This window comes from Mycteria americana, chromosome 18 (assembly GCF_035582795.1).
Source record: "Mycteria americana isolate JAX WOST 10 ecotype Jacksonville Zoo and Gardens chromosome 18, USCA_MyAme_1.0, whole genome shotgun sequence".
Classification (NCBI taxonomy): Eukaryota; Metazoa; Chordata; class Aves; order Ciconiiformes; family Ciconiidae; genus Mycteria; species Mycteria americana.
Genome location: NC_134382.1, coordinates 10,601,527 through 10,627,289, shown reverse-complemented (window position 1 = coordinate 10,627,289; position 25,763 = coordinate 10,601,527). Strand labels below are relative to the sequence as shown.

Below are 25,763 nucleotides of genomic sequence, written 5' to 3'. Positions count from 1 at the left end.
GATGCGGGGATCCTCCAGTAAAACACAACACGGGGTGAAGCACCAGCCGGTGCCTCCGCTGCCGCGGCGGGCGGGACGCCGCGCTCCGCCCGGCGACCCGGCTCGGCCACCCTCCTCTTCCCTCTGCCGAAGCCGCTGCGGTTTCCTCTCCGGGGCAGGCGCCTCCCGTGGGGCTGGGGGCCGTGCTTTCACACGCGGCTTGCAGTTCCCCTCCGGACACCAAAATTACACTTTGCCAGACGCCCAAGGCTGAAAATATTTTTCCTAGGGGGTTTCATTCCCCTCCCCTCCCCCGGTCTCTTGCTGCTGCCTTCTGGAGGCCCTCAGTTGATCTCTCCCTCCGTGAATTCTTCCTTTATGGACTGTTTGCGAGATTTGCAGTCCGGGAGGTCGAACCCAAAGTCTGCCCACTCGTCGGCCCCGCCGCGGTTGGGGATGGTGATGGTGTGGCGCACGCGGAAGTGCACGGCCTCCATCACGCGCTGCCGCTGCAGCTCGCCCGAGCTGCCGATGGAGATGGTGGAGGCGTTGCTGCTGGAGCGGATGAGCTGCTGGGCCCCGTAGTCGTGGCTCTGTTTGAGCTCCTGCAGACCTCTCCAGATGATCATCCTGTACTGCTCCGGGATCTTCAGTGCTCCGAGATCCTGGAAGAACAACACCGCTGAGGCATAGCCGGCAGGGACGCGACTGTACCGTCGGGAGCGAGCCCCGGACCCCTGAGCTCGTGCTGCGGGGGGCACGTGGGCACGATGCCCCAGCGCCCAGCGGTGGCGGGGCTGGCCCTCCCCTGGGTCACGACACCAAGCCCGTGGGCGCGTCCCTCGTGGGCAATGTCTCATTTGTAACCAACGGCCACTTGACCAGTTACTCAAACACAGCTTTGCAGGTTAGAGTGGATTTTTTCTTTTTTTGGGGTGGGGGGGGGTGGGTTCACATCAAACTGATGTGAAAATGGGAGGGAGGGGACCTTTCCCCTTCGGACGCGGGTTGCAGAGCAGCACGTGAAGCGTCCTCGTGTCCGTCCACCTGGGCGAGGAGCCGTCAGCCAGGCTGGCTTCTCCTGCGGTCCCGGACCGGGGGGCTGGGGCAGCACCTGCCCCGGGGACCAGCGCCACGCGTCGACGCGGGCAACGGCAGGCTGGTACGGCACTACGGGCTGTGGTCGTAAAGCCAAACGAGGTCGATAACCTCAGGACTGGGGGGCCTGCACCAGAACGAACGCCGTCGTAGCGGGGAGCTGCCAGAGATCCATGTTAAAGCCAAACACAGAGACTCACGTGAGTGTTAACTAGAGAAGACAGCGGGTACGCAATTAGTAATTACAAATGCCGACTCGGACACACAGCTCAGCGATCTGCTACAAGTTTTGGCCATACCAAACGTTTCCTTTGACAGCTTACAGACGGTCACGGAGTTAGTTCAGAAAATGGTCCAAAACCAGGCTAAGGTTACACAACTGGCCCCAGCTACCAATGAAAAATCATCGTGTTTCCAACAGCTGCATCACCAAAGCGTGGCCGCGCGTTTTATTGTAGCTGCCAGGTAGGTGACGGCTACTACAAACCGCCTGGGGCAAAACGGGATCGGGGCAGGAGCTCGTCTTGGCCAAAACTCTGGGATTTAGAGGGCTTGCTATGGCTCAAAGGGGTTAAGTTTTGGTTTGGGGTTTTTTCCCTTCTTCTCCTTACCCTGATGGGCTGGGGAAGCCTCTGCTTCGTGCCGCCCTCGATATCGTCACCAAGGGACTGCGCTTTAACCGAGACCGGCAGCAGCAGAGGGCTGACGCTCCGTGCAGGCTCAGGTACTTCCAGCACCCCCTCTACCGCTTCTCATGCCAGCTTTTGCCTGACTTCGGCTATTTCATTCCAGGGTTTCCTTAACACAAGCGCCCCAGGCTTGACTCCCTTATTCAGCCTCTTTTGCCTTCAAGATTAACAGGGGAAGAAGTACGACCAGATCAGAGTCTGATTTAAGACTCGCTGCACTGCAGGGGAGGTGTTCCCGCTGGCTCAGGGGGCTTTGGGTTACTTGCTGAGCACCTCAGCCGTTTTTTCTGTGTTAGGTGGAAAATCTACCTGAGGTCTGGCCTGGGGATCTTTCAGCTCTTTTGTCTCTAACAGTCTGGAAGAACCAATTGAGACTATCGTGGTCGCTACCGATGACTGAGCTACTGCTAAATCCCAAGGACCAGACAGGATGCGTAAATGGAAGGTATAAATCCTGGGGAGCACATATTCTGTGTGATGGGTTGGTGCACAGTTTTCCCTTTCCTTTAAAACAGTTTTGTCCTTGCTTGTCAGATCAACAGCTGATAGAAACAAGTGGTAAGAACAGATCTTCCCAAAGCATTTACCTCTATGGATAGGTTCTGCAGGTGGTAAATATTCTGTAAACCTTGTGAGGTGAAATAGTCGATGCAGTTTGGACACCCCAATCCTGTTAAAAAACTGCAGAAAAAATTTGGAAAATAAAGTGGCATTAACTTCTCACGAACAAAAGCTGTGCTCGCAACCATCGCTGTAGTGGCAAACCGTGTTTCAGGTCGCTGGAGGCGGGGGGCTGCAGCGAGCTGCTCCTGCCTCCGGCCTCGGCACGGCTCCCGCGCCCCTGCGGCACCCGAGGGCTGCAGGCAGGCGCGAGGGCGGGGGGAGCTCGCTCGGGGGGCTCCGACTGCTCCGTCGGGCTTTTCGTCTCTGGCTGTTGCCATCCCAAGGGCGACCTCAGCTGCCACTAATGCCAAAGCGAAGCACGGGATTACGTTCGTTCCTAAAACTACATATTTTTTTTCTCCTGATCATCAGAGGTTTCAGCTCAGTAACTTACTCGGAATAACCTGAGGGAGCTCGAGCTACCTGGGGGAGATCGGGGCATGCCTTAGCCGGGGCTGGGGGGCCGGTCTCTGCAACGTGCAGCCTGGTGGTGCAGGGGTATTTTGCACATCGCGCTGGGCTGCGGCCACGCGCCTCTGGTGAAACTGCACGTACAGCCTCCCTGACTTGGTAGGGTGTCTGCCGAAACGTCTGTGGTCTTTTTAAAGACTGAAACGTCAAAAAGTGGCTGCAGACCTGTCGATGCGTTCCTGACAGAAGTAAGCCACGTGGACCGATTTCCAGACGTTGCTGGTAAGGAAGGGGAAGGGGAAGTTCACAAAGCTACGTGCTGGTTTGACATGCAGGAAAAGACTCTCGTTCAGATGCGTTTAATTTTTAACTAAGCAGGGATGGATTGCCCAGATAGAGGTATATGAGGGCAATAGAGGTTTCTAACTGGTAGGTAGCTGGGCTTTGATTTCTGAGACGAGAAGAACGGTCTATGTGATTTCGTGAGCAGTGATTTCTCAGTTGGGACCAGTGGCCAGTTGACCAGTTGCTAGACAGATCTGAAGGTTAGAGTGAGGGACAACAGCAAGAAACATCAGAGGACAAGACAGACAGGGCATCAGACGCCTTCCCTACCTGACGAGGCTGGGATCGGGGTTGTAGGGCGGAGGGGGGGTGCAGTGTGATCCGGAGACCATGGACTGGGACGAGTGGCCCCCATTCATTTCTCCGTTGGGTTGCATGGGGTGACTGTTTAGCATTCCGGGTCCTGGGCGGCGGCCATGTCAACGCAACAAATAGATCAATTAGACGTCCCCCCAGCCGTGATAACCACCCTCGGCAGGGAGCCGAGGGTCCGACGGGCAGGAAGAGCCCCTGCGAGCACGGACCGCTGCCTGCCCGCTCTGCCCGCGCTGCGGTGCCCGGCGAGGGGAGGACCTTACCCATCGGCCCCAGGCTGGGCGCGGAGCTGGAGCTGTGCTGCGCTGGCTGCCCTACCAGCTGGTTGACGGAGGGCAGCTTGTTGATTCCTCCACCGTGAACCTTATTCATGGGTGAAAGGACGGGGCCGTAGGAGGAAGGCGTCTGCAGCTGACTCCTGCTCGGGGAAACCAAGCGGCCGGTCAGGCTGCAGCGGGGGGGATGGAGCCGCCCTGCCCCGTCCCAGAGCTCCCCTCTGGCTGATCAGACTTCCCTGCTGAGGCTGCAGGCGGCCGCACCGATGCGGACTGCAGCACAGAAAAGCTGCTTTGCACCGATGGCATCTCTCTAGCGGTTGTCAGCCCTTGCTAAGTAGCAGGCGTTTGGCAGACGTGCTGTGAGCCGGCGGGCCAGCCCCAGACTGGGTGGCTGCTTGAGGGCTCCCGCGGCCAGGGCCAGGGCCAGGGCCAGGGCCAGGGCTGCTCCCCAGCCGCTCCCCGCGGCGGGCTCTCGGGGGCTGCTCTCGGCAGTACTTACTGCCTCTGCAGGAGCTGCTGCTGCTGCTGCCGGTAGGAGTCAACCAGCTGCTGCGGGACCAGCTCCACCAGCTCCAGGCTCTCCTTTATCTTCATCAGGATCTCAAAATTCTCCCGGCCTCGCACCTGGAGGAGGGAACAAGCCCAAGGCTTTGCTTTGTTCCCATCCCACCTGGCCACCTTCCTCGTGGCCCTTTTTTTCCACCCAGCCACACAAGGTGCAGTGTCAGTTGGCCAGGGACTATTTGGGGATCCAGGACTCCCTTGGACACGTGCGTTTACAGACGCTTTTGCTCCTGCTCTCTAGGTCTCCGCTCAGCCCCCGTGCCTGCTGCCCTCTGGGAGACCGTGCAGCCCCGTCCTGCCCGACACCGCATCCCCAAGGCATTTCTCGCAGAGGGGACGATGCCACCATTGTCCCGAGCCGAGCTCTCAGCCAGCGTGGCTCTCTGACACTTACAGGCACGTAATACATCTCCTCCTCCCCGTGCCTCCGTTTCTTAATGCCGGTGCCCAGTGCTGGGATGCCCTGGGGGCTCTGCTTGAATGCTGGAAAGGAGAGAGGAAGAGCGTTCGCATGCCGTCCTCGGGAGCGCAGGACACAGCTGGGAGCACCTTGGCTCCCTGCAGGATTTAAGCTCAAGCCATGCAGGATGCTAGCTGTTCACCTGGGGTTTGGCATTGATGTTGTCCCTTCATTAGTAATAATAATGAAGAACCAATATATCCGGACATGAAAGCCCTGCACTAATACCTTTGCACTCTGGAGGGAAAAGGGAGGGGGTCCCATTTATGAGACTTTAGATTTAGTCAAGAAATGTCAAAGCATTGTGCCTGGATGTGGATTTGAGCCCGAACTTCTGCAGCACTGTGATTTTGGGTGCGATGGGAAAGGAGCGGAGGCAGAAGCATCGCATGGCTTTGAGCGGGAAGGGGGTGCAGGTGCTGGCCAGGAGCCCGGGGCTGCGGCAGAGCAGTGCCCTGAGCCCCCTCCCTCTCCCGGCAAGGGCACTCACTGCGTTTGTTGGCGTTGCCGTTTTTAGCTGCGCTCTCGTTCAGGGCTTGCTGCTCTCGGTAGTGGTCTTCATCAGCTTTCCGGTCTCTGCCGGGACAGGCGCAGATCCGTCCCTCGAACGATCTCCTTCCTAGGACTTGCCCGCTGGAAGGAGAGAGAAATCGGTGGCTATTTCTGCTTGGGAAGCGCATCGTGGCTCCGTCCAGCACGTTGCGGTCCAGCCCAGAAACCAGCCCAGCAAAGCGCCTTCCCATCCCTCCGTGTGAACGGATTGCTCAGGAAGCAATTGCCCCCCCGAGGCAGTGGGTGCAGAGAGCCCTCGGCAGCAGTCTCCTGGGGGAAGAGGAGCTCCAGGGGCAGAGGAAGGCTCCCGCTGCAGGGGGAGAAGCCGACGCTAGGCAGGGTCCCCGGTCCCTCGGTGCCAGCCCTTTTCCTAGCCGGCAGAGAAGAGCCTTTCCCCTGCTGCGGGGGGCTGCCATGCCCTCTTCCCCTGGGGGTGCTCCCTGCGGGGGAGGACTCCTTCCCGAGGGACCCCAGCCCTCCCGCAGTGCCCGTCCCTGCTCCGACAGCCACTCACTCTCTCGTCTCCAGGGTGATGATGATGAGGATGGGCCTCCTGTTCATTCCTCCCACGCAGCTGCTGTTGCACATGAAGTTGTACAGGATGGTGGTGAACTCGGTCCCCACCTGCCCGGGAGGGGAGAGCAGGCGCTGAGCAGGGAGCGACGGGGGGGGGCAGGCAGGCTGGGCCTCCCCGGGGAGCGACGGCGGGGGCAGGCAGGCTGGGACCCCCACGGCTCCCGGCGCGGGACCGGTGCCTTGGCAGGGCGAGTGGGGGAGCTGAGGGGATGCTGGGAGCACCAGGGACGGGCGGTGTGGGGACGGTCCCAACTGAGCAGAGGGGACTGTACAAGGACCATGGGGTCCCCCAGGGCTGGACCGGAAGGGATTCCCCTTTGCAACCCACTTCCCAGGAACGGGACGCCCTGGGGTGCTTCACAGGGCTGGGAGCTGCGGATGCTCGGAGCTGCGGATGCTCGGAGCTGCGGTGCGGGGAGCAAGCAGGGGGTGGCCTTAGATGTGCCGGGGCCAGCAGGACTCCTGCTCAGGACACAAGCGTGCCTCCTGCCGAGCAGCCCTGTCACCAGTAGGTTCACCCTCAGCGCAGGCAGAACTACAGTAGCCCAGATGGAGGCAAGCACTGGTCCTGGCCCCCCGCCCCGGGTACCTGCGGGGGCTCGTAGGGCACCATCACGCTCTGCCTTCCCGTCACGGGGTCGTCCACGTACTGGGAGAGGTTGTTGCCTTCCACCCGGATGAGGTGGCTGGCTGGGGCTGACTGGCCTGCAAGGCGAAACCTCCGCGTTAGAGGCGGCGGCGGCGGCTCTCCAGGACGCTCGTCCTGCGCGCGCGAGGGCTGCGGCGCGGGGCGGGACGTGCGGCCCCCCCAGCTGACGGGGCGGCCCCGGGCGGGGGGGAGAGCAGCACTCACCGTCATTGAAGTCGCGGCCGAGCTCGTGGTTGGGGCAGCGTTTCACCACTTCGGTGACGTGCTCTGCCTTCTTGTAGACGGGCATGGCCCGGATGATGGTGCCCGGGGGCGGGGGGGTGGACACCTTGATCTGGATGGGACATGTTTTTGCGATCTGACAGTAGAGTTTCTTCAGCAGGGGGGAGTACTGGAAAAGAAGAGATGCCCATGGGGTGAATGTCACCGGGCCTGATGGGACGGCGGGTGCTGCCCTGCCTGCCCTCGGCTTCCTCCGCCGCTGCGGTGTAAAGGCAGGGTTCCCTTCCCTGCGCGGGGGCTCGTGCTGGGCTCGGGCTGATGCTCCGAGCTGGCCTTTCCGTTCCCTCGGCTCCTCTCAGCCACCCGCTTGCTGCTTTCTCAACGCTCCAAGGGAAACGCGAACATGGCAATAAAGCAGCAAAGTAAAATAACGACTCGTTACAAAGCTAATTACTGCCCACCGTATCGCAGCCACGCTGGAGGGGCCGTGCCAGCGCAAAGCTGCTCTGTACAGCGGCAGAGGGAATCGCCCCAGCGGCGCCCGGGCTCCGTGGCAGCTCCATAACAGGTTGCAGCATCGCAAACTGCTGCTGCATGGTCCCAGCGCGTCACGGGGGAGAGCGACCAAAGGAAATTCAGCCTGTCTTCGCTGTAACTCTTTATCCTCCAGGCTCAATATTTGTTTTTCCCTGGAAATATTTAAATGTGACCAAATTCGGCCACACTACATCGTATCCGCTTTCCACATGAACCAGATACAACCACCTAACGGGTCCAGGCCCAGGCGCTGTAGGAAGGGTTTCCCGGCTAGCCTAAGTGCCGCAGCAAAGCGGGAGCACCCACCATACTGTGACTTAGAGGGAATCTTGCTGAAAATCAGCTTAAATCCTTGTCCATGCATCACTCAGCCCACTTTGGAAACGTTACCCTGCGTCCGTTATCGCACGCAGCTCCTGGCTGAGCCGAGGGCTGGGACCACCAAGAGTGCCGACGCACCACAGCCTAAGGAAATCACGCTTAACGTCGTCAACAGAATCACAGCTAATTACGCAAGACCTCGGAGTTTAATTCTGACTAGCACATGTGGCACAGACGGGGTTTGTCCTGACCACGACTCGGTCCTTTGCAGCCGCTCGCAGTGACGGCGGCGGCTCACAGAGGGGAGGTGGCGGGGACCGCTCCCCCAGGCTGGCCGCGGGAGGAAGATGCTCTGCAGGCAGCTGAAGGCGGTGCCCGGAGTCGCTTGTTAATAGAAATCGGTTCACGACCACTGAAACACGCCTTGTGAGGGCACAACCGGATTTGCTCGGTCAGGAGTGCGGGGCAAACTCCTCTCGCAAGGACCGTGGAGCTGCTCAGCACGGGGGAACCCCCCGGTGGGCACCGAAAACGGGAAGGGAACAGCAGCGTGCCTGCGAGCCAGCCCTGCTCGCAGCCCCACAGCGCGGCAGAGCCCGCGGCCGCAGCGCCCGGGCAGGTGGGACCGGAGCCAGCGCCAGTCCCGGGTCCGGCCCGACCACACGCGATCGTCTGCAGCGAGGCAGGGGCTGGCAGCGTGTGCCCGGGCGGGAGGAGGCTGCCTGCCGCTCCGGGAAGAGGGGTGGGGAAGGCAGGGCCCGTCCTTCACCTTCCAGTAAACGCGTCTCGGCTCCCAGGTGTGGGGCTGTGCAATTCCCTTCCACCTCACCAGTGCCATGCTGTTTTCCATCTCACAAAGAATGTGTTTGCTATACAAGAGCCCACCCCTGCCGCACAGAGAGAAGCCAGTCCCTGCATGGCAGGGCATGTTCCTGCTCAAAGTATTTTATCTCATCCCCACAACATAACGCCTGATGCCAAAAAAATACCACCGTGCAGAGTACGTGTGAGGATGTTAAAGCTTGTCCTGAGCCATCCAAACACAGGTGTGCAGAGGCCAGCAAGGCTCCCGACGCCGACGCCGTGCCGTCGGCCGCCCGCTCTGCTCTCCCGACGGCGGGGGTGTTTCTGAGCCAGGGCTGCCCGAAGCAGAGGGGCAGCAGGGCTCGGCGGCAAGCAAAGCTGCTCGCACGGGGCTGCTGGTAGGGCACCAGGGGGCTGGCAGGAACGGCTCAGCCCTCGCCTTCCCGCTGCCACGAGCCCAACCCGGTGCAGCCGCACATCAGGAGGGTTTGCAGGAGGGGTCTGTGCTTCCCGATCCCGCTGCCCGTTCTGTAGGAGCGGATCTGCCCGTGGGTTGAGCGAGCCTCCCCTGCCCAAGGAGGCTGCTACCGAGCCTGCCGGGGCTGGGTGGGCTCGTACCGCCCCAGGAACTGCCTCTTTAGCAGAGGCAAACGAGATAAACCATTTCCAGGTGGCATTTCTAGGGAAGTGCAGGGAAGATATAAAGGGGAGAGGCTTCCGCCAAGGCAAACTGCACCAGCTCTTGTGTGGTGGGGATGTGCTGGACCGATGGCCGGCCGGCCGGCTGGCCAGCAGCAGGTACCGGCTCCCAAGGAGGGCAGCCAGCGGGCTGGCAGGGGACGTGTCCCGGGGGTCAGGGCCTGCGCTGCGCTAGAGACAGCGGGAAGATGCTCTGGTTGTTAGAGGGTGTGATCGGGAGGGGTACCATGAAGCTGAATCTGGTAGCAAGAATTAACCCTGAGTATGGGAGCACGTGGACTAGTCCAGAGAGAGAGGATTCTGAGAAGTACTGCCTTTCACTGAAATCCCCGAATTTTGCAACGATGACTGTGACTACGCCTTGACTCTACAGCCAGGTTAGCTTCCTGGGTGCGATCCTGCATCCCAGCAGGGATCGTGCCTAAGCTGGAAGCGGGGGCTCCGCGTGGAACACGGTTACTCCCCTCTGCCCGGCTGGAAGAGGAAGCTCTCGCGCTGCCGTGGCCCGTGTAACCTGCTCGCCCGCAGTGCAACGGGGGTTTAACACCCTCGTTTTGAGGAGACAACATGGCAAAACAAGGGTTATTTGGATGGGGGGCTCTTCCTTGCCAGGTGTTAAAATACTGACAACTCCTGTCAAAGGATCCTTTCATGTAGACATTCCCGGGCAGTCCTCAACATGCCTGGGAAATAAAACTGCTCTGGAAGAGTAGAGGTGCATTATGGCAAGTTCTTTGGTAACAAATTCTCTCATTATACCATGTTATGACATGGATAAATCTCTGTTAAATAGCAGAGCGATTGCCCCGCAGGGAGAAAGGCTGCCGCTCAACACAGGCATGCCTCCACTGATAACCTTATCATGTCTTAACAGCTCCAGGATTGCCTTCAAAGATCCTTCCACAATAACAAACTATTCTCTTAAGGAACTCCGTGCTGATAACTCTGGGCAAGAAAAGTCAGGGCTGTGCCCTGTGCGGCCACGCTCCCGGCTCCCTGCGGCACGCAGCCGTCCTGCAGCCGCCTCTCCAGCCACGCAGCCGCCGCTGGGGCAAAGCCTCCCGGTCCTGCAGACCCGGCCTGTTCACGGCCACCGGGCGAATGAGCCCTGTGGTTTTAGGATCCCAGGAAGCTCTACGGCCCCAGCTGTGTTTTCAGCCAGGAAGAGCCCTCTGCAAGGTACGCTCTCTGTAAGGGACAGCAAAGCGAGCACAAAGGCAGAGAGCACGAAGGCACCGCGCTTTCCTCGAGTGCAAGACAAGACGGTTGCAAAGTGGAACCCGGGAGATCAAAATGCCGGTATTTAATCACACGGACTAGTGCAGCCACCTCACTGCTGGGTGCTCTTCTTTTTGCCGTGGCCACATTTCTGCCACCTGTACGAAGGGCGAACCTCGGGGCCGTTCACTCGTATCCTTCCTGCTCTGCCGCGTTTGGACAAGCTGACCTCTCAAAACTGGCTACACGTGGCGGCCGGGTCACAGCCAAAGCCCGCGTTGCTCTCGCTGCTGCCAACTCGCTGCTGCTCCCGGGCGCGGGAACAACATCTCGGGACGTCTGAACGCTTTCCCAGTGCTGGTGCATCAGCACGTCCAGACCTCAGCCCCAAGATTTCTTTCACACCTACGGAAGAGCTTGGGTACATTCTGTCCCTGGGCACCTCCTGCCTTTATTTTCCGTTCCTGCTCTACCCTTTGGGCCATTAGTCTGGCCAGACTAAGTCTTGGGCCAAGTCTGCCTCCCCAGTTACGCTATTACTAAGGCCATCTCCGTTCACAGAAAACGTCAGAGAGTGTCTGTTACTGCACGTTTGCAGAGCACAACAGGTTCACGTGTCAGTGTGGCTTGTGGGCGCTGGTACGGTATAAACAGCAAACAGCAGTAATAGCACCCAGCAATCCACCTGAAGCTTACGTAAACCTGCGGAACGTATATTCCCCTGGGTTTTTTTCTGTAGTTGTGCAGCTTTCAATGTCAGCCCTCGTCTGCTGGGGTGAAAGTGTAATGCCACCTCCGTCGCTGTCCCTTCCCTGCCACTGCGATCTGTCCTGCAGTGCAAGCCCAGAGCACTAGGAATAACTGGGAAAGCCAAATTATTTAAGCACTAGCGGTATATCAGCATTAACCTGTGTTTCTCTAGGGACTTGGTACCCTAAAGTGTCTTTAGATGGGGTTTGTTTCCCCTCTGCGTTTGAAACGCGGCTATTTCTTGGGCAAGACGGAGGCCACGCCGTGTCGGTGCCAAACGTAACGGGAGATCGGCACACCGGAGCGACAGAGCCCTGTGGTGCAGTCGGCCCCGGCGGGGGTTTGCCAAGGTCATCTTGGTGCTGCTGCTGCTGTATCCAAGGAAATGTTCTGCCCATCACAGGATCCAAATGAGCTAATGCCTCACAACGATTCATGGCGACCGACACGGCTGCAGCTGTGAAGCAGCATGGAAATTAAGCCTCAGCATCTGCCACTGCTCGCCCTGAGCAAGCACCCAGGACCCGCTCTGGAAGAGGCCACTGTGCTGCTCGGACCCGTAGCTGCTTCTCCTGTACGGGAAGCAAGAGTGGGGAGAGGTGGTTTTTTCCCCCTGGATGCTGACAACCTCGCACAAAAAATAACCTGAATCTTCTGCGTGGAAAGACCTACCGGCGAAGTCCATCTCCCCCCAGCCCTCCCTGGGCAGCAGAACCGCTAGGAGGATGTGTCCCAACAGATTCGGAGCTGATAAAACCTTATTTATCTTCAACTGTTGACACCGAAGCGTCTAGACTTGCCTGCTTCGGGAGGGCTGCAGCCAAGTCCTCCTTTCTCTCTTGAAGGAAATGATTTGCTCAACAATTACTTTTTCCACAAGTCCTCCCCCCTCCTCCCTACCAGCCTCCTCCTCCTCCTCCTCTTCTACATTCCAGTCTCCTCATTAGCTCTACTCAAGACGTGTCCAGGACTGCAGTCAATGGATCCCAATAAAGCCACTAGCCTGGCAAGAGAGAGAGAAGAAAAGTGCTGCCTCCGGCTGCTAATTTCCTTGTGCTCCCCAGCAAGCAGCTGCAGAGCTGCATCCTGGGACAGGTTCGGACAGATCGCAGCGGAGAGGTGATAATAATGTGTCTGTCATCTTACCCAGACATGTAGCATCTTGCAAACCGCAAATACCGTTAACCGGCTCGGACGAATCTGTTACGACAGATCCTGGAAGACATGCCGACTACAGAGCTAATTTTTTCTTTCTAATTTTTTTAATAACCGCTTTTTAATCACCGGCCTATATAGCTTCTCACTGAGCTGGAAATTCCTCCCGGAGCTACTTTGTCGCTCATTTACTATGAGCCGGGTTCGAATACGTCCAGCGCATCGCTGATGCCCGAGAGGAGAGCGGCGGCCGGTGGCCGAGGCACGGGGCCGGGCCGGGCAGCAGAGCCGCTGCCCTGGGGACGAGCAGAGCTCACCCGGGCGTCGGCAGCTGCAGGGGACCCCCGTCACCCGCGGGTCCCCCAGCCCTGCTCCCGCAAGCGCTGGGCCACCGGTGACGTCTCGGGGCCGGGGCCGTCCCCACGGCAGACACGGCGCAGAGAGGCTGCGTGCGCTCCAGCCTGCGTTCTTCTGCCTTTATTATCGTGCCATTACTGCCGATTAAAATCCCTCGGTTCACCCCCAAAGGAGCCCTCTCCCTTCCTTCCCCAGCGTGCGCATCCTTAAAACAACCGCCGAGCAGGATCACAGCCGCTCTTAGTCACGGCTCAGCCAGCCAGCGCTGGCACGCTCAGGGGTTGTTTTAATCTCTTCGTGCCAGTCTGGATACTCGGGTCCTCTGACCAAGCCGGTGCCGGAGTTCCCTCTCATCCAAAAAGGAAGCCAAAAATGCAGCAAGGCCGTTAATTTCACGCTGCATTATCAAGACTGGACACGGGGAGCAGGCTGGGAGGGGAGGGGAGGGAAGAAGAGGCCGAGTTGCGCTTGGGAAGCGCTGCTGGAAACAAAATGCAAAAACCAGAGCAGCGAGACCTGGGCTCGGGGGGAGACCACCGCCTCTCACAGCAGCCCTGGCAGGCTGTGCAAGCGGGGTGGGCTGCTGCTCCTGCTTTCTTACAGCCACTGCCTGGAGCGGGCACAGGCACAGAACGTGGTTTACCAAGGGCCCACCCAGCATCTGCCTCCCCGCCTCCCTTAGGTGCCGGAGGTCAGGGCTCCCAGGACGCTTTCAGCCGTGCTTCTCGGGGCATGGGATGCAGCCCCGTGTGGTAACACCCCCTGCTTCCCGCGGTGCGGCAGCAGGCCCCGCGCCCGCTCCCGAAGGACGTGGCCAGGGCAGCCGAGGCGGGCAGTGCCGCTGGCTGACCCACCGGCACGCGGCCGCCGCGCTCCCCGGGGCTCTGCTGGAGCCGCCGCCCGAGATCACCGCCGGGCCAGAGCGCGGGCACGCGTTTCCTTCTGCAGCCTATTTATTGCTCCAGCGGATCCCTCGGTCACCACCTCCCCTGTGTGTTTCAGATCCCAAGGCAGAGGAGCTGGCCAGAGCAACCTCCTTTCCCCGGTGCGTCCTCTCCCGCCTCGGCAGCAGTCCCGGCAGGAGAGCTGTGCCTTCCCGCTGGAGCAGCGGTTGCCAGTAAGTCATTCCCTTGACCTGCGCATACCATACACGTTCGAGATAGTGGAGCTGATAGCGGGATCGTGTTGGAACATTGCACACCGAATTCCTTTGCCTTTTTTCTTAATTCCATTGTGTCTGGAGCTCCTGGAGCCTCATCCACGCCCTGCGAAAGCTGGTGGAAAGCCTCCAGTGGGCTGGCTTCAATGGGCTTTGGAGCAGGCTGATGCTGAGGCTGCTTTCCTACTTCTGGCACGCCAAAATATCCACGCTCTTCTGCCCAGCTACTCAGATAAAAACAAAGATGTTTATGGCTCTGAGGTAGAGCGTACTGAGCCATGCCTGACCCCGCTCATCTCCAGGCCCCTGCTGTTGCACAGGTACCTCCCTAAAATATGGTAAGGTGCCAGAGAGAGTTTGAAGAGGGGGCTCGTTTTCCATAGACGCTCCTGAAATGTTTTCCTCCTCTTTACAACCACCTCTACCCCAGCAAGCTTCAGACAGCAACCAGGAAGGGAGAACCTATCTCCTGCCACGCCAACTATTTCCATCCTCCTCATTCAGTTAGCATCAGGCAAACCATTTCGGCTCCCCCAGTGCCCACGCTCCACCTGCAAGCTCTACAGAGCAACTGGAACCGGTTCAACGTGGCAGTCTCGCGCTGGCCGAGCGCTGGGACGCAGACAGGTTTGCTGGGGGTAACTGCTGGACGGCGTCCGTCATAGCAGGAGCATCTCGCCTCGGCTTCGAACCTCTCCGGCCTTTCCATTGCAGGCTGTTTGCTCCCCGAAGCAGCGGGCCAGACCCCGGAGGTGGCCCGGACCCCCCTGCGCCCGCGCCCGGGCTAGGGCAGCCCCCCTGCTTGGCTCGGAGCTTTGTCCGTCTCCCCCCAGCGCCAGGGGCTCCGTGCGAGCCCGGGCAGCTGCCCCGCACCGGGGGCTCGAGCCCCTGCTTCCTTTTGCAGCCAGGCCACAGGAGGCCAAAGACCCTATTAACGCTTCTGCTGGCTCTGGCGCACGTGATAGCGTTTTAGAGGGGAGGGAGCACCGATCTGCCGCAAACCCGACTTGAGAAAAATACTAATTATCTATCAGTTACCAGCTGGCCGGCGTGGCGAGGGGCTGCCTGTGAGAAAACAGCCGAGATCGGCTCGCGGCTCTAGCGTGTACGGGCAGCTCCGGGGAACCGAGAGTCCTGATAGCTTCCAACAAACAGGCAGGCTGCCGGCATGCCCCGTCTTGCAGCGCCGCAGCTCCCGGTCCTCCTCCCAGCCCCGTCGGAGCAGCCTACCAGAGGGGGGCTTCGAACCTACAGGGAAAACCTTATTTTCAGCATCTGGCCATTGCTCTCTGCTGATAAGAAGGCCATTAAAAATGAAAAGGGAGGCGGTGGCAGCCTAGGGGGCTTCCCGCAGCACAGACCAGCGCGGCCGCTTCGGTTCAGAGCTTGCGGCAACGTGCGGTGCTCAGAGCCCAGCCCGGGAGTCAGGACGTCCAACGTCACCCACCCGCTGCCCGGCATCCCCCTGCAAGGACAGACCTGGGTCTGGCAACGCGAGCCCCAAACCCCTGTTCCAAGTCTTCGCCCCTTCTCCATTCACCCATTTCCTAAATTTAGAAATTCAGCATTTTAAGGCCAGAGAGAACAGATGATGATCCTCTGGTTCGATTCCCTACGCTGCTGGCCTAAGACCCCTGCCTACTCATTCTGCACTGAGCCAACGGTGTCTGCCTGAAGTACAGCTTATCTTTTGAAAGATATGCAGACTCTTCATTTGAATACTTCGGGAGTTGGAGAATCCACCGCATTCCTTGGTAAATTGTTCCTACGGTTAATTATCCACACCGTTAAAAAATTTCCACCTTGTTTCTAGTCTGAATTTGCCTGGCTTCAGCTTCCAAGCGCTGGATCTCATTATGTCTTTTTCTATTAGATTAAAGAGCTGTCTGCTATCAGAAACCACCTCCTATGCAGACTGCGATCAAGCCACCCTTCCTCTTCTCGTGGAGACCTTTCATGCAGAATGTTTCTCTGGTATCGCCCTACAAGGCATCTCTTCCAAATCTTTCATCATCTTTGGATCTCCCTCCCAAACCTTTTCGGTTTTGTCAACAGAGGGTTTGAAGTGTGGACACAAGAGCTGCACAGGAGGGCAGTGGGCTCGGTGACACCTTGCCCTCCTTGCCCAGGTGATACTGCCTGCCCAGCCCCTGTAGAGCAAGCCACCCCACCGTGCAGACAGCTCATCTCCAAACGGTCCTTGGCCAGGAGCCCTGGGCTCATTAGGAGCCTCCTTCCCTAAGCATGGGAGAATGGATAATGCCAAGTCTCCCAGAGGAATAGCCAGAGGGATTCAGTCAAAACCCTTCAAAACCAGAAATCTATGGGGCTGCACGCTTCCATCACCCAAAGCTTAGGACTGTATCAAAAAACTATGTCAAATCGTGCGACAAGACGACTCCATCGAGCTGTTTGGTTCGGCATTGCCTGTGCACCAGCTGTCCGTTCCTCCTTGGCTGGATTCTCCGTGATCCGACCCCAGACTGCAGGAGGCCTTCGGAGCTGCCGGTCTGGCAGAGCCTTCCTCCGGGGTGGAGGGCTCCCCGCTGCCCCGAACCGCTGCCTGGCAAGGCGGCTCCGCCAAACTTGTGGTCAACGCTTGCAACGGCCCTGGTGTAAATTATTTGGTGCAGCTAATCTTAAAGTATTCGAAGGCCATGGGGCTTCCCTAGCTACGGATGAAATAGGCAGTGTGTTTCTTTCAAAGCGCTGAATCAAGCCGTGTGTCTTGTAGCGCACCAAGCCGGTTAATTCAGCGACCCTTGGCTGGACCATCACCGAGCTGTCAGATGTCATTGTCCCCAGCCCTACTACCTCTACATTTAACTTTCCTTCCCAAGTGCCTGCATTTTCTAACAGCTTTCCTAGTCTTGTACGCTGCTACATACGCAGTCACAGCTTATGCAGAGAATCACACTGTGTACGTACATCATTATTTGTATATTGACCGACTGGCAACATGTAACGTAGGTTTTTTTGCTGAATTCCTTTCCTCGTTTAACCAGGACAGACTTTCAAGCGCAGCAGTGGCAATGCAGAGCTCAAGGTGAGTGGGAGGAAGGCAGCAGCCCCGTCTTCCAGCACAAAATGTGCAGCGGCGTGGCTGTGACAGCCATCGGCCAGGAGGACGTGGAGCGAACCTGGCTGTCGCCGCAGCAGGACCATTCTTCACGTGGCAACCTCGGCGAGCCGGGCAGTCTGCACCCACGTCAGCAGTCCTGCAGAAATTACTATTTCAAATGAAACATCCCCCGCGCTCTCCAGGGTGCAAGACGCTGCTGACCCACTTCTGTTCTCCGCGAGGCTCAGCTTCGGTGCAGGGAAATGTGGACCGGTTGGCGCTAGTCCTGCCGCCAGCCTGCTTCTGGGGGATGCACGGTCACCCCAGCATCGCAGTTCAGAGCTCCGCACACCTCACTGACTGCCTCGCCAAGTATTAAAGCCGGTTCAGGCATTTAACTCCTCCGCTCCGGACCGCTTCCCGGGAGGCCCCCCCTCGCAGCCACGGGCTCGGCAGCCTCGGCTCCCAGCCCCGGCCGGTGGGCGCATCCCCCGCAGGTGCTCCTGGCTGCCCGTGGCAGGTTTGCCAGGCATCCCTCGAGTCCAGCTGCTCCCCCAAGACTAGGAGGGCTCTGACAGCATCCGTGTGGCACCGGCCGCTCTGACGTACAAAGGAGACCTTAACACAAAGGCTTGAGAAAAAAAGCAATCCCGTCCTCATTAGCACAGCTCCCAGTAGGACCCAACAGCTACAGGAGCACGGTCAGCACGGGGTGATGCTGAGACAGTCTGGGCTCAGTTTAGAGTTCTGGAAAGATCCCAGTGGCTGGGATGGCTCCAGCGAGGGAAGGGGGCCGTCACGGGCTCCCTCACCGCGTGGGACTGCCTCGGGGACCCTCCTGCTGCTCCCTCTTTCCTTCTGGGGACGACCGGCCAAATAGACCTTAGTGGCTTTTTTGATTTACTCCCTGCAGCTGCAACATGCATCGCCTGGGACGAGGGAACAGTATTTCCTTACTGCTCATTAAAGTGAGCACAGAGCGTCTCTTTAGTAGGTGTGCTCTCCATCTTTTGACGTGCGTGGATACACCCTGTCCGCAGCGCTGTCCGAGGGTCCTGCAGCACCCAGCCCAGCCCTGCCCGCGGCTGTGTCCGCCCCATCCCAAAGCCATCTCCCCAGCACGGCTAGCCGGCGACAGTGGCAAGTGAGCATCGGACACTTTCCTGTCCTCCTCCCTCCACGCTGGGACAAGACACCCTGCATCGTTGTGGGGTTGGTTTCCATTTGGATGCTTTAATGGCCCGGGAGTGCCTCCTGTCCCTGTGCAGGTCCTATGCAGCTTTACTTTTAACCGATGTGAGCTATCCCCCAATAGGGATAGGACTGGGCTGGAGTCACATCCTACCCTGACGACCTTCAGTTTATTCAAAACCTAACGAAATGCATCCTTCAGCAACATCTTGCAAGGGAAGACAGTGGAAAAGAGTGAAGTCTCAACTGCTCCTGCGAGGGCAAGGCGTATTTAATCGCGGCGCTGGTCCCAAGCCCCTGGTCAGCGCAACTCGGCAGTGAAGCTCCGGTGACCGGACGCAGGGAAGCTGCTCCGCTGCCCCAGCCATGAATTTGGCTGCATTCGAACACCGCTTGCTGCTGGTTTGCCCACTCCACCCACCCGCTGGTGTCTGCAGGAGAGAGACTGGGCGCCGCGGCAGCTGCCGCAGCCCGTCCCCTCCTGCCTGCTCTCGCCACGACGCACCGGGAGCAGCCCGCGACGCCGCGCCAGCGGCAGCGAGCGGAGGAGCACCCGCCGGCCACGGCCCGGGGTCTGCCTGCACAAAGCAGCTGGAGACGCTTTCTGGCTACCGCGGGAAGGGTAGTCTCGGCAATTAAACACGTCAGCTTCCAAAAATAAAAGTCATTATCATACCTCGGGCTGATATATCACTCCTGGTCTGCTCTGCCTGTTTCGTGATAATGTCAAACCGAGCCCCAGAGAGAACCCCGTTCCTCCCTCGTTGTGTCAGTTGTCTCGTCCCAGCCTTTCTGCTCCGCTAATATTTCCCAGAGGAGAAAACCCGCCTGCCTCAAGCGTGCCGGTGAGCAGCTCTCCCAGGTGCTCAGGCAGGCGTCCTCTGCAGAAATGCCTCCGACACCGGCCGCAAGCGCTGTTTGTTGTTAAAACAGGGACAGCGCTACACCGAGCCAGCAGCCAGGATGTGAATTTAGGACCTTTTGCCACAAAAAGGCAAGCAGCTGTCGTACGCTCTGCCCGGTTCCCGGGTCCCTGATCTGCAGAGGGCTCCTCGCCGGGCTGCAGACACGCAGCCAGATCGGCAGTGGACCAAACCTGCATCTCTGCTCCCGAGGACCGGGCGGCTGCGCCCACATCCCACACGGCACGCTGCCGTGCAGCGATCCCTCTGTGATTAAGAACCTACTCTGTTATTTTGCTGTGACTTCTAGAGATTAAGTTACTCTTCTGAGAAGAGATGAAAAAGGATTGTAAATGACAAGCAAGAATTTACAGTAAAGCTGAGAACAGCCCCAGCAGATGCAAGCAAAGGTCCGTCTTGCCCACTGCCTCACCTCTGACAGCGGTCGCTGGGAAACGTGTAGGGAAGCACCACGAGAACAAGGCAGGTGCTTCCCCAGGACACTTCTCCAGCTTTGCAATTTTTGGGGACATTTACCCCCAGTTTAGGGAATCGCTGCGAGAGAAGTTACATTTGAACCGCTGTGCCTAACAGCCCTGTTGGAGAACATCCCTGAAAAGCAAGCACCGATGTTTCCCGCACGTTTTGCTTTCCAGGGCCACCTGCGCAGGTGAAGTCCCCATCGGGTGGTGGCTGCGTCCTGCAGCCACCCCGCGCGAGCGTCCCCTCCGCGTCCCGCTGCAAAGCACCACTGAGACGTTCGGGTGTTTGCGGCCGAAAACACCGCCTGCAGTAGCAAGCGTCTCTCTAGCGAAGGCAAGAAGACGTGCAACTTACTGTCCAGGTGGCTGACTTGGCGGTGCTGGATTGCTGGAAGGTCACCTCAAAGTGGTGAGGACCGGGGTAGTCAGTGTTGGAGGGGATGACGGGAGCCGGGGACATGGCGTCGAAGGTAGAGCTGGGCTGCGAGTAGGGCGAATGCGTTGGGACATTGGAGGTGTGCTCGGAGCTGTAGGGGCTGGTGGAGGCTGCTCTGCTGCCGATGCTCTGATCCATGCTGTTGTTCAGCAAATTGAACTGGGACTGGAGGAAGGGAAAAGGGGAGGAGGGAAAAAAGAAAACACCAGCCAGTTTAGAGACATGGAAACCTCAGCCACACTTCTCCAGGGCTCCAGGTGTCCTGTTACAGCCTCCTTAAAGGGCCAGCGTGCGGGAAAGCCAGCCAAAAGAGCTGGCCTGGGTCGCTTGGCTGTTTGAACAGGTCACCACTTGTGCCAGGGGTAAACTCAATACACTTAAACCATCCCCTTCTACCAGCTTCATCCTCGCTGGAGGCAGCGAGCTGCCGAGATCCCTGGATTTCTAGCGCATCTGCCTGCGCAAAGCCGCTCTTTTGCCGGCGGGGGAGCGGGCAGGGATTTTCTGGGGTTGGCTCAGGTGTGGGAGATGTCCCGCTGCGGGCCGGGCAGAGACAGCCCCGTCCCGCGCACGGGGCCCTGCTCGGCGGTGGCCCTTCTAGTGGCCAGGGCGCCGAGGCTCGGGGAAGCTGCCCTGGCACGCGGCGCCAGCGCGAGGCGACCGCCAGCCCTCTGCCGAAGGCATCGCTCCCACTGCGACGGCGTTACTGAACGGCCGACCTGCTTTCCAGATGTCTCCCACATGCATCCACTTGTCGCGAATGTACACACGCACAGCACTTCTGGAAGCGTTTCTTGACGAAGAGCCAGCTCTGAATGGTGGTTTGTGTAATTCCTTTCCTAGCCGGGATGTTTGCTTTCAGTGGCTTTCACTGATGCAGATCTAATTTGGGGAAAACCTCAAACCTACAAAGCGATGCAGCACACGGCAGTAAGGTCACAGAGCAAATGTACCTATTGATGCATGTACTGGCTCTTATTCTAGACATGCTGGACCAAATCCTGACTTTTTACAATTTTTTTTCTTATTCCTCTTCTGAACAATTCTTGTCAGATACTTCCAGTAAGAGCCAGCACCTCTTCTATCTGCAGGCATAGCCTAAGCCAGGCTACGTTCTCAAAAGCCGCATGGCTAAAGCGGCCTAAATCTTTCATCTGAAAATCAGACCCAAAAAAAAATAATTTTTTCTATGGTAGAGAAATAAACTAATATTGAAAAATATATATCCCAAACATAACTGTTTCTCAAAGCAAGTGGGATTTTTTTTCCCCAGACATCTGCAATTCCCGAATTGCTCAAGGGTTGCTCTCCTGGCATTTGCAAGCCAGCAGCACGCTGGCAGGCCCAGAGGCGGCTGCTGCCGGCGGCCGGCTGCGCTGCGCCGGTGACCACGCACGGCGGCCGTTGCGTTGCTGCTTGTCGCCCCGACCCCGCAGCGCCCTGCGTCGGAGGAGGAACGGGGCCGCCCGCCTGCGCTCCCCCCTTCACCAGCTTCAGCCGCCTCCCCTGCGCCGCGACGGGGACCGTCCCGCCAGCCACCAGCACCAGCCGGGGCAGCTCGGGGCAACCGAGAGCGACTGGAAGGCGGCTGTCACCGTCCCGCAGCCCAGCAGGCTCAGCCATCCGCCTTCGCTCCGAAGGGCTGCAAGGCTCACAGCTTAGGAATCAGGAGACGTGTTTTAACTTGGGATCCCAACCTCACCCAAACGTCTACAATGTATAATGGTTTAAAGGCAATCATCCTTCTCCGGGAAAGTTCTCCTGTTGTCTGCATCTCTCGCAAGGTCGTTGGAGCCTGTGACTAACTGGAGGAATGCTGAACAAGATCTGGCTTGCTTTTACACATATAGCCATTTTCTCCCCTAAAATATGTGCGTAAACCCCTCTATTCCTTCTTGACACTATAAATAGCCCAGCCAAAGACAAACCACCCCTATCCAAGCTTTCCACAATCCCAGGTTTCACCTGGAGAAAAAGTTACGAGAAACTTCAGCAAAACTGATGTTAAAAATGCACGTGGAAAGCCCTTGGATCCAGCCGGGAAACTGCCCGGCTGCAGACAGCCGCTGGCAGGGACTGCAGGGCCAGGGCAGCCTCGGCGGCGGGTGACACGGGCCGGCAGGCATGCAGCACGAGCCACCCTTGAAAAGCAAAGCTCAGGCATCGACCAGGAGGAGAGCAGCAAGGGGAAAAAGGATTGCCGGTAGTCAGGGCCGATCCGCAGCCCAAATAATCCACGAGTACCACGACTGAGCTGGTCTGTTCTCCGGGGATGGCAGAAGGGCCCCAGGGAACAGGCTGCGCACACGCCCTGCGCCGGCCACGCGCCTTTGTTAGGAATGAATGGAGGGTAAGCGCTCCGCGCGGGACAAGCAAACAAGGCGATCTTCAGTGCTACCCCTGCGCACGTACGTGTGTGCTCAGGGAAGGCAGGCTACGTCCGCACCGCCCGGCAGAGCACGGCGCCTGGGCTCCCGCGGTTGCTCGTCTCCTGCCGGAATGGGAAATAACCGGGAAGCCTTTCGCCTCCCGGCGGTATCTGCTGCTCAGGAGCCACAAGTTCGGGAGCTGCAGGGCAAGCTAGGGGTGAGGCGGCCCTTGGAAGTGGCTGGAAAAAAACTCCGCAAAAGTCATCCCTGCATGATTTTGTGAGTTTGCGGTGCTTAGAGCCTGGACTGTGAGCAGCTGAAGCCTGTGGCTGTAAAGCTGAATGGACAGGTAAATCAGGACCGACCCACTGGGAAGAGCATCCCGACATCCGCGCAGGACAGAGCCTTCCCGCGGGGAAAAAGACAACCTCTTCGCACATGAAGGAGGCACGAGACCCGGAGCGTCACCGCTGCAAGCCAGGCTGGCCACCCTGAGCCAGGGTCCCCAGCACAAAGCAACAGGCAGCACCCCAGGTACCGGGGCTTTGGAAATCCGCCGGCAGAGATACCCAAAGTCAGGTGCAGGGGAAAAATGACCAACTTGTTTTTAAAACTAGACTGCATCTTGGAAACGTTCCCTTAAAAGACAAATTGAAGGCATGAGTGTTTGTGTACGTATGTGTGTCAACAAACCCAACGCAGCCTTGTGTTTGTATGTCTGTAAATATATATGTATACACACACACATACGTTTATACGCACACATATATAAATATTCACAACTGCAGCAACGACCTCCCAAGTGACAGCACTACCGTACAAAGCAAACCCGGTACATATGTGCTTTGTACCAACACACGTAAGACAAAAAAGAGGAATGAAGTAATTTCTGGTCAGGAAGTGCAGCACCGCACCTCTCTATCTCTGCTGCATCTCTGCCTATATCTAACTTTTCTGAATGCCAGAGAGCAGGCACAAAATGCTTTTGACTAAGAAAGGAGCCTCCGCGCCTGAGGACAGGGCTGAAAATGTATCGCCTGCAAGCGCAGGTACCCTCGCATCTGCTCTACCCTCCCAGAGACTTTAAACCAGGGAAGCAAAGCCTGCCTGGGGCCGCGGGCGCGTGCCGTGAGCTGGGCTGAGGAGGTCCTGGGTGGACCACAAACTGGTGCTGGTGGTGCCCAGCACCACAGGGCGCTCCTCGGACGGATGCTCCAGCCAACACCCCGGCTGTCTGCACGTAGGCGGGTGAGGGAGCCCGCACCCCTTCGCACCAAAGGCTTAAATCGCACCGTGGGCTCTGCAAGCACCGGCTCAGGCAAAGCGAGAGAGGAACGCCGACCGAGCCACCAAGGCTGCAGCATCCCACGCCGACGCAGGTTAGGGTTCGCGGCCGGGGCCGGAGCAGCCACAGCTCCTCTGGGCAGCCATGGGATGGGGGAAGGCTCACCCCACACCGAGCCCCTGGCACGTCCCGTCCCAGGCAGCGGCGGGCACGGAGGCTCAGCAGGCAGAGCCGGAGCACGCGCCCGGCTCCCGCCTCAGCGGCAGAGGATGATTTCATAGAATCACAGAATAGTTTGGGTTGGAAGGGACCTTTAAAGGTCATCTAGTCCAAAGCCCTGCAGTGAGCAGGGACACCTTCAACAATTTCAAATAAGAAGCAGCAAGGCAAAACCCATTCATAACAGGTAGCACCTACCGTGGTATAATGCTGCATCGGGTCACTAATGTACAGCATTTTAGTCGTCTCAGGATTCACAGAGCGCTGGGAAGCGTCCCACCACGGGAGTCATGGGGTCGGGGCGGTGGCGGGGACGGCCGGGGCAGGAAGGCACGGGAGCAGGGCCAGGGCGGGCAGCTCCAGGGATGCTGCGCTGGCCACCCGTGTGCCGCCGTGTGTTGGCTTTTTTGCTTTTTTCATCTCCCTTAGTTCTGTCAACTAGCTGCATCCAACAACAAAACGGGGCCCACCCCTTTCTGTCCCTCATGACTATTCATTAAAGCACAGGGCAGGCCCCAGCTTGCCCAGTGATGGACGGGGCGATACCAACCATTCCCACTGCAGGGAGAGCGGGGGTCCAGCTCCATCATCAAACCCGGCTAGACAGATTCCACTCCAGAAAGCTGCTTGCAGCCGCGCTGGGCTGGAAACCCATTTGGCTGGCAACCTTTACCCGCAGACCGAGGTGGCTGCACTTGCATGGACCAGGTGATGCAGTGACCCTGAGACAGCTCCATAGCTCAGGGATAGGGAGTTATCCCTGTCTGGATGGATAGGTATGGATAGGTGTGGATAGGTGGATATCTAGATGGATAGACAGGGATAGACCGGGATAGACAGGGATAGACAGGGATAGACAGGGATAGACAGGGATAGATGGTTAGACAGATATCTAGATGGACAGATATGGACATATGTCTAGATGGATAGAGATGGATAGATGGGTAGATAGATATCTGGAGCGACCAGGCAGATTTCCTTCCGACTCCAGGCAGAGGGGTGAGCGGTGTTTCCTAGAGGCAGACCTGCCGTGGAAGGCTGCATGCTGAAGCAGATAAGCAGTTCAAAGAGCGGCATGGTGTATTCTGAAAGGTGGAACCAGCGTGCATCACCCACCTCCCAGCACTGGTGCGCACGCGTGGACCCACGCACAGGTACGTCAGTGGCAGCCGTACGTAAAGCCTAAAGCACTGCACAAACTACCAGTCCTGAAGTTGTCATCTCTGAGCAAAAAGGGCGGCTGAGGAGTTGTTCGCATCTTTAATTGCAGCAGCTCCTCCCACGGGACCCTGAAACAGGTTTTTCGGAGCAATGCAGCCCACGCAATGCCGAGAGGGAGCATCAGGCCTGACCGGAGGGCAGGTCGCAGAGCGTTTGGGTGGCCTCCTCGCAGCCACTGAGCAGCAGCACCAGTGCTGGGCACCGCAGCACCCGCTGCTTCCCACGCATCCGCTCCAGCACTGCGGAGCAGCACAAGCAGCAGGCATCACGGCGCGGACCGAGCGGTCCCTCTGCCGCGGCTCCCTTGGCTTGCCTTTCTTTCAGGCCGCCAGCATCACGTTATCCGTGCATTTATTTTCATGCACGTCAGCCTGCCACACGTTCCGGTGACGCCGGCCGGCAAGAGCTGGCCGCGGCTCACCGGGAGCTCAGCAGCGCAGCGCTCGGTTGCACCATCAGGCCAGTGTAAATATTTACTCCCGGCCCATGACCCTGAGCGAGGGCCAGCAGCCGGCTCTGCCTGCCTGCGTGCAGCCGCCGCGCTCAGAGCCCTGCAAGGCCAGGGCTCGCCCGGCCCTGGCAGCACCCCGGGCTGCGCCGACTCCCGCCGGGCTTGGCTTTGGTTACGGCGGGAACAAGAAGAAAGGCGAGGGCAAGCTCGGCGAGGGGCAGCTCCCCAATTAGCGCCGCCGCCCCCGCCTGATCCCTCTGCCAGGCTCCTGCCTGCTGCAGACAAAGGCCGGGGAAAGGAGGGAAAGCAGGCAAAAAGAGAGGGAAAAGGGGGCTGGGGGAAGGG

The 25,763-nt window shown here is 58.6% G+C and overlaps 1 protein-coding gene across 3 annotated transcripts; it reads right to left on the bottom strand.

Annotated features, from left to right (window-relative positions):
- Positions 1-273: 273 nt before the first annotated feature.
- On the bottom strand, positions 274-23,983 carry TP73 (tumor protein p73). 3 transcript variants are annotated; one of them, XM_075520230.1, is made up of 12 exons: positions 23,945-23,983; positions 19,793-20,038; positions 6,784-6,970; positions 6,520-6,635; positions 5,869-5,978; positions 5,293-5,435; positions 4,737-4,825; positions 4,278-4,402; positions 3,764-3,918; positions 3,456-3,588; positions 2,354-2,447; positions 274-644 (listed from the first exon to the last, which is right to left on the bottom strand). In XM_075520230.1, the coding sequence occupies exons 1-12, from the start codon at positions 23,981-23,983 to the stop codon at positions 324-326; spliced, it is 1,758 nt and encodes a 585-aa protein (XP_075376345.1). In that variant the 3' UTR covers positions 274-323. The 3 variants fall into 3 exon arrangements, with proteins under 3 accessions (XP_075376345.1, XP_075376344.1, XP_075376346.1); XM_075520229.1 differs by lacking the exon at positions 23,945-23,983 and having other exon boundaries at positions 3,764-3,915; positions 19,793-20,026; XM_075520231.1 differs by lacking the exons at positions 3,456-3,588; positions 3,764-3,918.
- Between the last annotated feature and the right edge of the window lie 1,780 nt (positions 23,984-25,763).

Bases quoted from the DNA above. Each gene is read 5' to 3' on its own strand.
- TP73 (XM_075520230.1), bottom strand. From the start codon at position 23,983: ATGCTGTACATTAGTGACCCGATGCAGCATTATACCACG. The intron at 5,436-5,868 runs GTGAGTGGCTGT...CTCTCCTTCCAG, and splicing joins ATCACCCTGGAGACGAGAGA to CGGGCAAGTCCTAGGAAGGA. The intron at 3,589-3,763 runs GTAAGGTCCTCC...GCCGCCGCCCAG, and splicing joins GCCCAGCCTGGGGCCGATGG to GACCCGGAATGCTAAACAGT.